The 16,704-nt window shown below is 40.9% G+C and overlaps 1 protein-coding gene across 2 annotated transcripts in view; it reads left to right on the top strand.

Annotated features, from left to right (window-relative positions):
• nlgn2b (neuroligin 2b) overlaps positions 1-16,704 on the top strand; it is a 59,433-nt gene that overhangs the window by 18,572 nt on the left and 24,157 nt on the right. For both annotated transcript variants that reach the window (XM_056411601.1, XM_056411600.1), the window contains exon 2: positions 9,047-9,792. In XM_056411601.1, the coding sequence (XP_056267576.1) occupies positions 9,276-9,792 (517 nt within the window). In that variant the 5' untranslated portion in view covers positions 9,047-9,275. The remainder of the gene's footprint in view (positions 1-9,046; positions 9,793-16,704) is intronic.

Here is a 16,704-nt window from a genome sequence, read left to right as displayed (position 1 = left end):
ATAAATAAAAATTAACAGCCCACTAGAGGCAGCCATGTTCATCTATACCGAATTGTTAAGAGTGTCTGGCCAGTCGTCGTCAGGATGTATTATTCTGTTTGTGTCCTGGTGAGGAGCATTGTACGATAAAAGGGTTTCCATGTCTCCTACAGGTGTTAACTAGAGAGAACAGTGGTGACTAACAGCAACATAGGGATTTTCTGGTCCAACAGTGACTGAGAGCCCTTGGTCTAGCGTCTCGTATCTGCTTTTTATAATCCCTGTTGCTGCTTTGATAACCTACAGTCAGTGCGTTTACATGATGGTATAATTCGAATCTTGCTTTAGTCGGACTATGCTATCTTTTGGGGGATCTGCTGTTATCCCAATATACATGGCAGTGAGTAATTCGAATCATTGGTCGAAAGCATGTCATATCCGATACGATAGGTGGCGCTGTTTTCATTACAACTCGTGGTGATACAGCCATTTCCACTTGACCTCTTCACCACCACCAACAACAACCAACAACAACAACATCAACATTTTGAGAAAGAACCATGAACTTTAGTATGTTCAACTCCTTCAATACATTAAGCATAAATTCTGTCTGCTCTTCGGTCCAGAGATGTGCGGTGGCTCTTGTGTTCTCCATAGCGTTGTTTGTAGCGCCGCCGCTCCCATAACGTGCACTACGCGCTGCGCGGAGGGCACCAAGTCCTGAGGGGGCTCCACAAAATAGGCAACTAAAAAAATCCTCATAGTTATAAAAATTATAATGCCGATATTATTTCAGTCTAGAAATATTAGGCGCCTTTTAGGCATGTATATCACTAAACAGGCAGAACAAGAGATATATTTAATCGCTTTATTGGGTTAATTAGATTTATAATAAGTTTTAAGTGATATATCCTTGCGGATATTCCCACATTTATACGGGTGCAGTATGATGAGGATGGGAAAGCGGTGGCAGATGGAGCGGCCATGGTATCTGACTGTGCTGCTCTTTGAGTCTGGAGGGCTTAAGGTAAATAGAATAAATTGTGGGATGAAGCTCACGGCCCCCATCAGCACCAACAACCCAGTGGTTCTCCACAATTATAGGGTCGCCATGAACTTACAACCTATAACCTCTGATTTCCTCAGACAGAGTAATGGTGACAGCTTTTAAAAGTGGCACAAAACAATTAAATAACTGGTTTATAATACTTGATAATAACACTTTACAATGTAGTAATAGACAGATATATAAGTGTTTGTTCGTGTATTCATCAACAACTATAACTCTTGCTTAAGTGGAGGCTGCTGTATAGACAGATAATAAGTTTGAATTATTGACAAATACTTTATGGTAAATTCTCAATAATAAACTCATGAACATGTAAAAAATATCTGTTCCGTCTATGTGATTCCTTGTAATGATCAAGTCCTGGTCAAATGGAAATGTTGGCCTGGTTGTAGTGCAAAATGAAAGGTCAGAAGGTCATTCTCTGGGGACAATAAATATGTATTTCAAATTTGATTTCAGTCTGGCAAGTAATCCCTAAACTATTTTGCTATGGTCAGGCAATATATTGCATTCATTCAAAGTTCTGTTCTCACGGTAAAATAAGAGGTATTACGATGTGCAAATTTTTTTATTTTCAGTCAATAAACCGCTGACTACAATCGCTGCCTTTAGTCTCGCCAGGAAACTGTGACACGAATAGAACACTTTATTTTAGGACTGCACTGACTCCAGGTGTCTCCCGACTTCAGATGGCGAGCTTGCTCTGGCTCTTTTAGTCTTTTCTGACCTGGTGGCTAGCCGACATTAGCTTGCCAGCTGCCAGACGGATGGCACACACACAGCAGGAGCAGATGAATGAGTGTGTTCACGTTTTTACTCTTTCTGTGCTGAAACTGACTGATTGTCAAAGTGAATGTACGTGTGCTCTGTTAGGTTGAAGCATCTGGCACTGACACACAACTGTATTAAATATGATTTTCATATGCATAACACTGACCGACTTGAAGATGGTGCAGGTACTATGCATGCTCAGCTGTCTTGCATATTAAGACATACAAATATATATGCATTTCAATCATGTTTTTGCAAGTTTTATGTTCAATTAATTAATCGAACCACGCTTGATTTTTTACTTTGTCTACATTTATCGCAAAGTGATCGACTAAATCAACTGACTAACCAAGATCTTGAGGCTTGCTTGCAAGAAAGAACAAAACATATATATATAAATATATCTTTCTGTGATGGGGATATTCTCCCAGGGTTTATGACTGTTGAAGTCCGCTGTGATTTTTTTTTGTTGTATCTCTACAAATTGAAAGAATACACACAAAAAATTAATAAGCATGTTCCCAGAAGGTTCAGCAGTGATCCTATTACAATAATCTGAATATGGTTTCGAGCTCGATTGACATAAAGTCTGTCAAATCTCTGCCTATAACGCTCTGCAGCACTCCCCTTGTCTTTGGAGGCTTCAGTCTTCATTATTTGGCGTGTCATAAAGTTTTTACATATTTTCGGGAGTTGACTGTTTTTTTAAATTAAAAGACACTTTTTAGTCAGATGAGCAGTTAGTGATATTACTTTTAAATTGTGTCCCAAAATGAACTGATGACTGAACAGGGTGTCTTGTATTTGAGTTGGCTCGTCTCTAACCAAATGCATCACACCTGATCAGTGCTGAATATTAAATTGACTGATTTACCCAATGCTGTAGGACTGTCAAATCTTTCACATCCGCCCTGTTACCTCAACATCATTGGTGCATTATATAGTTGTTACAGATAATAAAGAAAAAGAACAGGCTTCTCAATTGGTGGCTTCTGAGTACCGACTAAATACATTGTGAAATAATACTGCACACTCCAGAAGTGGCAGACATTTTTTCCACCTAATCTCCTATTCTTCATTCTGTACATTGGGCGGTTTCTGCGTTGCTTCAATGTCTAGTGTGAAAAGAGGAAGAGGCCCTTTGGCTGAGCGTATGCAGTCTGACAAGTCTAATCTGGGCTCCAGCTACCGTCTCAATTCATCAACAAAAAGACTTAATCTCCTCTAATCCATTCAAGATGTAGGTAACATTTAGACCCCGAGAAACTCTTTAACACATGCATCTGAAAACTGTGCAGTTAAGTCATAGTTAATTAGCCTGTACATGATTGCCTTATTCCTATCCCCATAAGACACTTTCTGAATAAAAATGTTAAACTTTAAACAGGATAACAAAATTCAGAAAATTTCACTGGCAGTAAAGGTGCTCAGCGGCTCCTTAAAGGGAGGGGGAACTTTTGTTTTATCTAGTAGAAAAGCGTATTGTTTACATTACAACAAGATACTTTCACATTAGTGTGATCATGTTATGCCTTTACTATTTATCTGTGAAACTAACTGTGCATGGAGAATGAATATATTAAGGAATATATACTGAATAGCAGCCACTTTGGCCACAAGTGATAATGGTGAATTCAAATTCAAATTAAAACATGAGAGTATCAGTTCGGAAGTAGAGAGATTACTTGTGTATGTCAGTGACACAGCAAAAAGTTATTTTAAGCTTTCAACCCCATAACATTAATTGTTTCATGCTACTGGTCACATCAATTAAAACCCCTGATGTATTGAATTGCTCAAGAGTGGGTTTTCCTGCTAATGAATTCAACTTTTCATTCACAACAGGAATAATACATAGTCATAAAAGCTGCCAGATTTCTTATTTTAACAAATTACTAATTAGCCTCATAGCTTTTCAAATCACTTCACCTTTGCTAGCAATGAAATCAAGTAGCTAAATATGGTAATGAAACAATCAGATTATTCTGTTGGCTGTGTTCCCACAACCGTTATTTACCCAGAATCCCTAAGAAAAGGTAAGGCACCTGAAGCAAACCACCGAGTCTTGCAGATCCCGCTTCAGTGACAAACAATTGGAAGACGTGACCATAATTCACGCATGGTATTGTGGGTTAAAGAATAATGTGCATTTGCTTTCAAAGTCATTGCTTATAAGCTCTGTAGGACACCATTAATGTCTCTTACCAAAGGAAGTTTTTGTTCCCATTAGATATCAATGCATATAGAGACAATGGATGACTGTATCTAAACATTGTCTGTTGCAGAAGAATACAACAAACAAAGACATTTACACTAGTATTGATCCGTGTGGGGAAATTCTTCTCTGTATTTAACCCAACCTTAGTTATTAAGGAGCAGTGGGCTGCAGTGAAGCGCCCGGGGGAACAACTGGGGGTTCAGTGTCTTGCTCAAGGACACTTCGACATGCAAACTATGGGGAGAGCGGGGATCGAACCGGGTACCTTGTGGTTACGGGACCACTCTCCTCCACTAGCTACAGCCGACCCCCAAACAACCATCAGCTCAGCGAGCCAGAAACAGATTTTTTTTGTCTGAAGTTACTCATCTGCTATCTACAGTCACTGTGCTAAGAAGAAGTTTGTTGTTGAGATTAAAGCGTCCCTTTTTCTTAGCACAATGACTGTAGATCGGAGATGAGCAACTTTCGTCAAAAACGTTGTTTCTGGCTTGCTCGGGTCCTTATCGACCACAGATGTTGACTAGCAGAGGAAAGCAGCTTGAAAGCTGAAGTAATGCATTTAGTTGTAACATTCAAAGTGGAAACAAAGCAATATAAAATCCCAGAGGCGAGCATTTTCCGCAACACAACCATTCTACAAAAGTTTTCCCAAACCACTCTGACCATTGTGTTTTAAACATACCCATAAAAGTGTCCCACTGGCAGACTCATTACCTTCTCAAACCGCTCCAGCTGACAGAGCTACCTGTTATATAACAACAGCTGAAAACAGCCTGGTGATTTGTGAGTCAATTTATCCCTTTTTTATGTGTGTAGATTCACGCTCAATGCCGTTTCAGCTCACGGATGGTTGACATGAGCAGACGTTAGGGATATTTGGGTACTACCATTTGCAAGTCACATGTGAGCGGTTAAGAACAGACCAATTTGTTCTCACATGCAACATCTGATGCCTCGTAGGATTTTAAGTGTTTGTCTATCCATCATTGCCAGAGAGGCATTGAAGAGAACAATCTGACAGGCTACTTGATAGTGGCCAATGCTATCGCAGTAAGCAAGGGCATACTTCTGTGTGCATCCCTGGAACTATGCTGTGCATATTGAAGATGTTCTGACCTTGGGTTTGTGCTTTATGTTCAGTCCCATTGACAGACTATGACAAGCACATATATTTGTAACTATAGGAAACGTGAGCAATAAGAAATAACAGCAGCTCTGTGTCATTTAATGCTTTTTTGAAATCACAGGCTTTATACAATATTCATCTTTGGGGCGGCTTTAGCTCAGTGGGGTAAGAGGGCCGTCCTGCAACCGCAGGGTTGTGGGTTCGATCCCCGCTCTCCCCATTAGTTGCAAGTCGAAGTGTCCTTGAGCAAGGCACTGAACCCCCAGTTGCTTCCCGGGCGCTTCACCGCAGCCCACTGCTCCTTAATAACTAAGGATGGGTTAAATGCAGAGAACTAATTTCCCCTTGGGGATTAATAAAAGTGTATATTCTATTGTGAAGGTATTGATGTCCCGCCTGCATCTGCCTTGTTTCCAGTATTCCTAAGCAACTTACAATACGTTCCTCTTACTAATTCATCAACCGCTCTCATATCTGTCCATTGAATATGAAGCCACAGCCAGCATAAAGAAGAAAAAAATAACCACAAGCATGGCTCTGTCTGAAGGTTGTCTTCTTTGTTTATTCTCTCCTAAAACAGAAGGGTAAAAACGACAATTTGTGCTTTTGTGTCGAGCTTTTTTTGGCCAGGAGCAATGACTTCCCTCTGATGGTTACCTTGCAACCTCATGGCAGTGTTTCCCATTAATCATCTGGACTGGCGGCCCGCCAAAGTTTATTTTGTCCCGCCACAGTTTCCTAATGAAGTGAAAATATATGTATTCTTCTCCACCGGTGGGCTGGCTGGCACTGTCGCATTTCAGTGATGGAGCCCTGTTAGCTGTTAGCTGACACAACTGTTAACCAGGGCAGGCTGTCCTCAGTGGTTTGCGGCAATTTTGACAACCCTCCAGACCCGTCCTGAAACACGGACAATGGCACGTTTACCATACTGTGTGAGGGTAACTGCTTTGCTGTGTCATCACCATTCTTTTTTTCTTTTTCTTTTTTATTACAGCCATTGTGTTTATGATTATATTATTTATTGCAGTGCTTTGTAAAGATTTTTTTTTTTTTTAATCTATAAAGTGGCATCAAATACAAGTCTAAATATGAGACTTGGCCGACTGTAAATGTGACATAACAAGTGCACACAATTGTTTACAAGAGCAACAAGTTTTCCATACATCCAGCCTTTTAATGTTGTTCTCAAAATGCACCAGAATCATACTTTTTATTTTAAAATGTACAACATTTTCTTCTGAGGAAGCACGGCCGAGGAACACGTAATGGGAATAACAAGCACAGCCAGGAAATAGTCCACCACATCAAGCTCCTATAAAACAAAAGAGCCAGGCCAGCTGTTGCCTGTTTCCACATGTGTTTCTAAACTGAGCCAACCATCTTCTGAATATATCTTCATATGTAACAGACAGACATGAGAATAGTATAAATCTTCATCATCTAACTCTCAGCAAGAAAGTGATTAAGATTATTTACCGTCAAACTTCTTGATTGGTTAAATAAGAATAAAGAAGAAATTAACACATTTCCCTAAATTCTTTACCTCTTATTACAAATAAGTCCAGTGGCTTTTCTAAATCATGCAGTCTTACCCCTTCACAATGGGCCCTTGATTACAACGTGGAGAGTCATGTACTGTGTATAATTCACATTAATGTTTTTGTAAGTTGGATTTTCAGCTCGACGATGTATGCACACTAACTTTCTTCATGAGGATGAATGTACTGGAGAGTTGTCATAAGATGGAGTCACTCAGAGGGGTTCACTGAAATGAATATTTTTTCCACACAACTTGTTCCTGCTTTGTCCTTATGAAGCGGAGTACCACTCACATCTCTACCTTTGAACATTATGCAATGCTGCACGCCATCTTTCAGCTGTCATCCCTCGTGTCTGCTGGTTGGCAGCCGAGTGTGGTTCTTGAGGGGGGAAGGACGAGGTGGCATTCTACCAACAGTTAGCGCCATATAAAGCCTTTATCACACCTAAACGGCTCCGTCTCCCAACGCCAGAGTGAGATAAGCACTGCCCATTCATCTGTAATGATGTGGAAGCAAGAACCAACTGAACTGAGTTGAGAGGGTAAGGCTAACTCTGTCACAGTGGAGACGGCTGGAAAGGGTGCGGGGCCAATGGGGTTTGCTTCGTTCACTCCTCAAGATGATGCGTTTATTTATTTGGTGTTCTCTGTGGATTCAAGATGATTACAAGATGAGTGTTGTTTTACACTTCAAAGTGCTATAATTATCTGCAATACGAAATGTGAAGCAGGAGCCACATCACTCCATGGTTATTGAAAAAGTTTCCCCTTGGACTACAAATTGCATTTTTCCAACAAGACCACATTTTCTCAGACACTTAATGTTCCAATAAAACGGAAGTTAGAGCTTCTTTAGCTTCTGTAATGTGATGTATATCCCAGGGAAACTGAATATGTGAGTGGCGCACAGCCATAAGAGGGATTTACATCAGCTGAGGACTGTTGGCTCCACATTCACCTTTCTCACCTTTTAGATCGGGAGCAGGACGAGTGAGATATGAAAGGGACACTTTGCAGCTTTTCAGTGGGCTCCGTGTCACTGCAGCGTGGGCAGTACATATACATGAAGAGCACCCGGCCTGCCTCCATGCCACCAGCACCCCGAGCTCCATGCTCACCCGCTGGCAAAAGCCTGCTGATTGTTCGGCGTCAACTCGGAGACAATTAGGTTAATTTTTGTGAACACGGGATGATTCATTTAATATTTTAAACCATTTTGCAGAAGAGGAAAGACAGGGACTTTGATGTGATAGTACACTAAAACAGATTAGTTGTATTTTTGTTACACATTTCTATACAATAATTACAGGGATACAGGATTTAAAATGGGAAAATATGTTCTTTATTTCACTGTGTCTTTAACCCTGTCATCATAGGCTCACTAGCTTCTGTTCTCAAGTCATAATGGTTCTTCCTAGTAGGCTACATTCTGAAGTTCATGTTTAACTTCTAAGATTTTACATAACTTTACATAACAGGCTATCTTTGGTTTCTTTTCACAGTTTTCACCTCAAGGTGCCTGGGCGATATGATCACAAGTTTACATCTCTAATTACAGCTGTGTTTGCACCCACAGTGTATTAGTGAGGTATCACACAAACCGCTTTTGTAGATGCAATATACATTGCTATTTACAAATCAGCGAGGATATAGAATTGGACAAAAGTTGAATGGGAGAAACCAGAAAATCAGGAAAGTGGTGATAAAATGGATGCTGAATAAACATAAACTGTGCATGCACATGACTCTTAATGGTTAAGTCAGCTAGCTGGCTAACAGGACAATTGAAGAACAGGTGCAATAACACAGTACCAACAAATGAGCAATCGAGAAAGACAGCAATGGATACAGTAAAATGTGTTGCGGTGAACACATAATGGCAAATCTACTGTTTTCATTTTTGATGAAGATGTTTACTTCCTATTTTAGACGCAGTATGTGCTGCACTACTACACTAATACTGTCGGCAGCAGGGTTTGTTGCTCACTGTTGGCTTCATTTGAACTATTAACTATAATTCTCACTGATGTCACTATTTTCTATTCAAATAAATTGTCTTCAGCACCAGTAAATCACATGACATTACAGATATACAACCCTTGGTGTCTGCTAGGGTAGACAGAATAGCAAACTTTAGCCCCGGGGTAATATAAATGTACAACATCTGCAGTCATGTGTCATTATTCCTTCTCTTTTGATCTAACAGACACTTAAATTTAGGTAGAATCAGCTTCCCCATATTATCCTCTTGTGCCTTTAAAAAAACCACTGACAGGGTTTAAAGAGCACACTTATTCACACACTGACTCCAACCTGCAACCTGCCTGTGTCTTTCAGGTGTAATTGGCTTCCTGACTGCAGCCCTGGATCCATCAGGAGTTCCAAAGAGGAAGACGGATGAGACCACAGAGTCTACCTGAGAATGCTACGTGTCCCTGCGGCTCACCATGTCACCATAGGAAAACCGTTAAGCTGTCCCCTTCCACAAATCCTCTTTTTTCCTTCGTTACTTCCCGTTACCCACAGTTTGTGACCCCTCTCTACACTCAGCTGAAGTCCTAGTGATATGACGAAAAGAGCCTTTATTTTGGACATGTTGTTTTTTCCTCTCAATGCTGCCAGCCACCAAGGCTATGGTGGGAAACGTCATTATAATTCTCAGCAGATTGCTAATCACTGTCTGCTGTGGCTCTTGGGACTAGCGCTACACCTCACCCTCTCCTCATGTCAACGAGTTGACCTGAAACACCCCATAGTGTCCACTAGCTATGGAAAGATACGTGGTCTCAAGAAGGATCTCAACAATGAGATCTTGGGCCCCGTGGAACAGTACCTAGGTGTGCCGTTTGCCACGCCACCTGTTGGCGAGCGCCGCTTCCAGCCTCCTGAAGCGCCGGGCTCATGGCAAGAGATTCGCAATGCCACCAATTTTTCCCCAGTGTGTCCCCAGAACGTCCACGGGGTTTTACCTGAGATCATGCTCCCAGTGTGGTTCACAGACAACCTGGACGCGGCAGCGACCTACGTTCAGAACCAGAGTGAGGACTGCCTTTACCTCAACATCTATGTCCCAACTGAAGATGGTGAGTGAGAAAAAACTCTCATGCTTGGTATAGGAAGAGACTAAGTTAGTCTTGGCCTGTTAAACTGTGTATTTAAAGTAGGTCATAAGGAAGGTGAGCGTAAGAGTGAAATCCTTGGACCTTCCTGAAAAGATTAGCTTGTGTCACAACTGTTTCAGAACAGCTTGGACTTTTCAAATCATTTTTAATTTCGTAGATATCTGATCATTTAGTCAGGAGCCAAAAGACACCCAGGAGATTACCAAATACATTCTCTAAAAACCTCCTGGTTTTGTATTAATGCCAGTTTTAGTTATTTTTGGTTTCTCAATTACAATTGGTCTAATGGTTTTCTAGTCACACATACTGCAGCAACATCACAAAAGCAATTAGATAACACTTCACTTTTCATATTTAATTAATTAATTTTAACAATTCATCAGATATTCAAAATTCATACAGAACATGCTCTACTAACTAGCTGCTCTTTGTACCAATTAGCCACTCCGTTACATGCTATGTTTAAGGTCAACGAACACTAAGTCTCTTAAACCATGCATGAACATTATATCTTCACAATTCACTTTGCTAAGTATCCTTTTGCCCGATCAATCAGAATAAGTGATATTCGTTGAGTGACTGAACAAAGTCACTGCTGATGTAGTAAATCACTCAGTGACTCACTGACACCATTAACATTGTGGTACTTCAACCAGTAGATGAGTACAATTATTAACGTACACAAGTCTATATTAATGAATGATTATTTCATTTTAATTTATTTTAATTTACATGAGGTATACATTTTATTTAAAAAATGTATGCATGTGTTGATGAAAACATGTACACACTTTTTGTTTCCTCTCATTGGTAAAACAAACAATGTATTAGTTTCAACTTTCAATGTTATAAATCGTCTACAATTACCAGAACAATATGAACTTTCAGGCTCTCTCATGCAGCTTAAATATGTTTTGCAGACTATGGAAGAAATTATGCAAATGTACATGGCGATACTAATACAATCTCCTCCCATACGGGTGTTTGTAAAGGACTGCATTAAAGAGTGTACAAATAATAATATTAATAATAAATAAGGCATGGTTTACTTTTAATTTTAAATATGTAAGCTGAACCTGCATATGTTCATCATTTTGGTTCGCTATGGGACCAACATTCACATTGACATTTTGTATTAGTTTTAAATTATATTATAATTGCTCAAAACTGTTAAAGAACTTTTTAATCACATGCCAGTTTCATTGTTTGAATGGAATGAGGCTTTCTTTCCAAACTTTTGAGTTACACTTTGCATGTCATGCTGTTGTAGCAGCTGGGTGAGGGGGTAAAACAATTCAATGCATTGCCAAAGATAATCTTGTTTCGGCCTCCTGGGGTAAAATTAGCCCAAAACTGAAGATGGCTATAAAGCAAAGCCTCCACCTCTTCATGGGCTATCGGGGTGTACTTCTTGCATTAATGATCCAGTGGAGAGCATTTGAGAAAGCAGATGGGCAGGTAAAAGAACACAGGATCAAAGTTTAACTTTGGAGACAAACCATATGTTACTTATGATGGTAAGCAAGGCTAATGATGAAATGCTAATGATGAAATGTAAAAAAAAAAGTCTTTGATCAATGGGCACACCTGAGAGTTACGGAAGTGTATGCAATGAAATGTTTATGCATTACTGCTCTTATACTCTATTAATTCTGACTCCAGAATTAGTCTAGAGTGGTGCACAGCTTTGTTTTAATTTGACACGAAAGCTGAAACCATAACCTATTTAGCCAGATTGTGTCCGTGTTGCAGATTATTTCTTTTTGTTGATGAATGCTCTATGGCCCCAACAAAAAGATGGAAACAGATTAATTGCTAGTGGAAAATATGAAATATGACTGCAGTATTGAGTGAGACTAGAGCACCCGCCAGAGATGCTGTGAAGAAGAAATTAGATTGAAAAAAAACGACAAACTCTAACCATTTGAACTCCTCTTAACATAGGAAAGTGCACATACATGCGGTTACAGTGTGTATGCTGTACACGTCACACACTCTCCGAGAAGACGACGTATAATCTTTGGTGTTATTCCCGGAGGACAAGGTGTGCAAATGAGTGAGACTGATTTAACATGTATCCCTGTCTGCTTGTCAGAATCTGTCACTTATTGTCAGGGGTCACTGCTTACACAAGGCTGATGCTGTCCCCAAGGATATGTCTTGCCCTGTGTGTGAGAGAGAAAGAGAGACTGAAGGAGACTAAAATGCCCCTGAAATCAAACACACCACATTTTACACGTAACTGCTGTCAGAATCTCACAAATAGTTTCCATGGTGTTCGTTAGACTTGTGGTTAAGCCCCAGTTTTATAAGAAAGAAATCTATTTGACGCTCTAAACCTCGGCTGTTCTGAACCGGGCCTCGGGACCTTTCTATGGGAAGGATTTTGATGATATTATCAACACAGATCCGTGTCCTTCTTAGAGATGTTTTTTTAAAACACTTTGGCAGTGTTTGACTTTTAATCAAAAGAGCATCGTCAACATTTTCAACACAAAAACTAATGCCATTCCCATCAGAGTCAGTTGTACTTGGTATTAAGTAACTAAACTCGGCGAACATTGTACCTTCTAAACATCAGCGTGCATTAAGTTCAAAGCCCTCCTCTGCCTCAGCACAGCCTAACAGAGCTACTATGGCTGCAGACTCGTGGGTTAGCTTGCTAGCGTGGTTGCTGTAAGTGATGGTCGAGCATTTTCTAATGAAGAATGTCAGGGTTGTGCTCTGCCGTGTTTGGCAGTGAGCAGTTGCATTGCCGCTAATGGCAGGTGTAGGTGGGCCAAAATGAATTGGCAGCACAGAACCATACCGCCTGGATCAAAATGTTTTGGTGCCAAATCTGGCCTGCTCAACTCAATTTTGACACATTTGTATTCTCCGTAGTACAACGTTATGTATTATCTTCCCATTCTCAGACACATTCATAGACAAAAGGAAATGCACACACTCAAAGAAATGACTCATTGGATGAACTCAATTAAATTGTTGGCAGGTTTTCCATCTAATAATTATATGCAACTCCAACTCAAATTAAACACATCAGTGCAATAAAATGTAATTAAGTTAGTCCAACTCATTTGTATCAAATACATCTAAAATAAAATAACGATATTCATTAAATTAAATTAATTTGTGTTTGTCCAACTCAAAATATAAACTAACTAACTAAAAAAATATGCAAACTCCACACAGAAGGAACACCCCGACTGGGAATTGAACCCACGGCCCTCTGGCTTTGAGGCGACAGTGCTAGCCACTACACCACCAAACAGCCCTGAAAGTGTCTTCACCTCATGTAAACAACTTATTTTCAGCTGGCGCATGCGCAAAGGGTAGTCCTCAATGAAACACATTTATTTTGAGTTGATATGCACACCATCGAACCTAAATAAATCTAATAAATGAAAGTATTCATACATTTTGTGTTACACCCATTAAATATAAATATCTATTTTTGTAATTGATTTATTTAAATGTATCAAACAATATTTAAATGTGTCACCTCGAAGAAGGCCTTGAATTGTTTTTGTGAGTGTAACCTAAATAAATCTAATAAATGAAAGTATTCCTACATTTTGTGTTACACCCATTCAATATAAATATCTTCGTTTTGTAATTGATTTATTTAAATGTATCAAACAATATTTAAATGGGTCACCTCTAAGAAGGGCTTGAATCGTTTTTTTGAGTGCAGCTCTCTTGTCTTTCTGCATCTGTTCAACCTTCCTGCTCTCTCCTCCCTGAAATCCTCCCTGCTTCTACTCTCTTCTCTCCCCTCTCCTCCATCTTTATGCAGATGGTGGTAGAAGGGGTCACTGTTCTGAATGCAAATGAGCTTTGTGCCCTTCCCCACCAGGCCACTATGTAGCCTGTGACTTCTTCAATTCAAATGAAATCCAAATACATATTTAGAATAATGTAAATAACACAATTGATCTTGTGAATTGAACAGTGAGTTTCACTCGCTCTTTATCGCACTCCTTCTCCTTACTTCCTTTTACAGTGTTCTTCCCAAACTCTCCGATGAGGCCAGGCTGCAAGGCAACTGTCTCACTGCATTCCTGTTTCCTCAAGACACTCTTCGGCTATAGGCCTAAAATCCTTCATTTTTATTGCCGCTAGAGCAGCCATTTACTGTGCTCTTTATTAAAAACCATATTTCAGAAGGCAGGACAGTGGAGGCAGGGAGGAGAGTGGATGCTGGGGGCGCAGTAGAAGAGATGGAGAGCAGAAGGACAGGACTGCATGTGCTGGGAGCTGCTGCCTGGATGCAGAGGGGGTTGAACCAAAGCTGTGTCTGACACCTTGTCAAGCAGACAGGCCACCATAGACATGACATACTGCAGCTTCATCCCATTTACCGCACTGAGGAAATAGAGAGGGACGGGAGGCCGCTTGCGCTCCGGCCACTAGCTCACTGAACCGAAAAGAAATGCTGTTGACTGAGAGATGGAGCTGCATTAGGTCAAACAGTACGAGGACAACCCAAGCCAAATGCTCCTGCATAGGCCAATGCATTTCTGTGACCAGTGGCCCATTACATTATGAGACAGTCCACCTACCGGCAGGCTTCTCTGCTGAGGCAGAAGGGAAAGATGTTTTGTTTTTGTAAGTGTGTCGGTTTCCCTTTGGCGGCATCCTACTTTTTGTCTTGTCTAATCCATTCTCTCGTATTCCTTCAGGAGTCAGAAGTTTGTTGTCAGAAGTTAAGACCTCGATACTGCCGTGAGCATTTCTGACAAAGCAAATCACCAACATAGCAATGCTATCTATTTATGGAGAGAATACCAGCAGTAAGATAACCATAAAATGAAGACAACAAGGACTGACATGATCAATTCATTAGTTTGACAATGCAAATATAGTTTACAAAAATATTGAATAATTTATTAATTGTTTTTTAGCCAAGCTAGCCCTTTTGGTCCAAACATATTTGATCAGCTATTGGACAGATTGCCATGGCTTTTAATTCACGCATTCATGTTCTCTTCAAGACTTTTCCTCTCACGGCATCATCTGGTCAAAAGTTACAAATTTTCAATGCTTTGGTTTACAAGTGTACCCTCAGAACTAATGGGATTACCATCAACTTCAACTTCTGTGTGGCCATAAGATGAGGAGACCTAGGTTGGATAAATGATCCGGATTGTGCCCACATGTGGTCCACACTTCGTTGAGATCTCAACTCAATATGGGCCAGGCCACCCCGGCATGTGGTCCGGCTAATGGGATCTAAATTCGAGCAAGATTTGATCTTGGAGAGTATGTACTTGATAGTTAATGCGTCCTGGCATTATTGGATGAGAGAAGTCTCATTGAAAAGAGAAGCATTACCACGGCCGTAGTCTTGTTGAACAAGACCTCATTCAGGTCTCTGGAAAACTGTGGTCTTTTCCCGCTATTTTATACACTCAACAATTAAGAAATATAAAGTGTACAGATTGTATGATGATACAAATGGTCTTAAACCCAACAGTAATTCTTTCTATTCTCAGTTTAAATTTAGATGAAGGTGAAGTGCCCTTGTGCAGTCATAAGTTTATCCTCACGCAGGTTAGCTCTTTATTAGGCATTAGAGAACGAATGAAATCAGAGAAGTCTGCATTAAGGGGAGAGGTGTGGCTTTAGAGTGGTGCTAAGTAGTGGGGAAGTGCTGACAAGAAAGAGGACTTCTCTGCCTCACTATCCATTACCGGTCTGATTACCCGTCTGCTCCGTAGCCGAGGACCAACTGCTGTACCATCTCCCTTCATGGCAGGAAGTGCTCTCTGAATCAGGCGCCTAGATGCTAGTACTCATAGGATGCAGCAAATCCATTCAGCATTGATCCTTTTCCATTTCGACAGAAGATAAACGTTTTATATCAGGAAACCATATTCATAGAGAGGGATGGCTGAAAATGCGGCGGTGGAGTGCAGTGATGCTCTTTGTCAATAGATGCACTGTGGAAGGGGCGCAAACCGTTACTTTACTGTGAGGTTTCCAGCAGAATGGTAGAAACAGACATGTCAGCAGAACTCTGGCAGAGTGATAAACCTCTTGGCAACCACACATATGGTATTCTTTAATACGAGAGATGGAAACGCCTCCCCACCGGAGAGAAGGGCATGTGCTGCTGGCTGGGTACGGGGAGGACAGCAACAGATGATAAGGACACAGTTAGCATGCTTTGTGCAGCGAGTGGAGGTCTAATCTGTGTCGGCCTTTCTCTAAGACGTGACGGAGAACAACACAAAAAACGCATCGGTAATTGTGCGCTGATGGAGGGTTCCACTGACAGAGAACGAACAAACTAATGGGGTCCTTATCAGTTAAGACTTACGGAGGTTGATGTGCCAGGGCGTCGGTTGGTCACTCTGATGAATGCTTGTTCTTTGCCGTGCACTACGGAGCATTTAACTGCCGTTAACGTTAAAGCTTAATGTGAGACACCTCTTTGACCTTGGTGAGGGGGATCCTGTCACAGGCCTTTGCAGGCGGTACGAATATCAAAAGCAGCTCCGTCTTTGCTCATTTGGAAGGAAAGACTCACATCCATGCCAGATGTTCTCCGTGCACCACGAGCATCCGAAGTCACATGTATTCAGGATGCGTATCTGTGTCTGCCCTTGTGCACGCGTGTGTCTTCAGTGGTGTGTCTTGACATTCAAGCCTCTCAAGATCGTGCAGGGACTTTTTGCCTCAGGACTGAGCCGGAGCAGCGTACGGAGAATCTTGGCATTCCTTTGCCTTTTCTGACCGAAGAGAGTGATGGCTTGATTCTGCTCATTGATTTTTCTTTACAGAGCAGCGGTGAGTCAGGATTGATAGGGTGAAGGGTTGAGGAGAAGTGGTCTCTGGGGTCATTTCAAGGCAGTGCGTGACTAGATCCTA

Source organism: Pseudoliparis swirei, chromosome 3, assembly GCF_029220125.1.
Source record: "Pseudoliparis swirei isolate HS2019 ecotype Mariana Trench chromosome 3, NWPU_hadal_v1, whole genome shotgun sequence".
In the NCBI taxonomy this organism is placed as follows: Eukaryota; Metazoa; Chordata; class Actinopteri; order Perciformes; family Liparidae; genus Pseudoliparis; species Pseudoliparis swirei.
The sequence above is the reverse complement of the archived record's forward strand: the minus strand, read 5'-3'. Positions and strand labels throughout refer to the sequence as shown.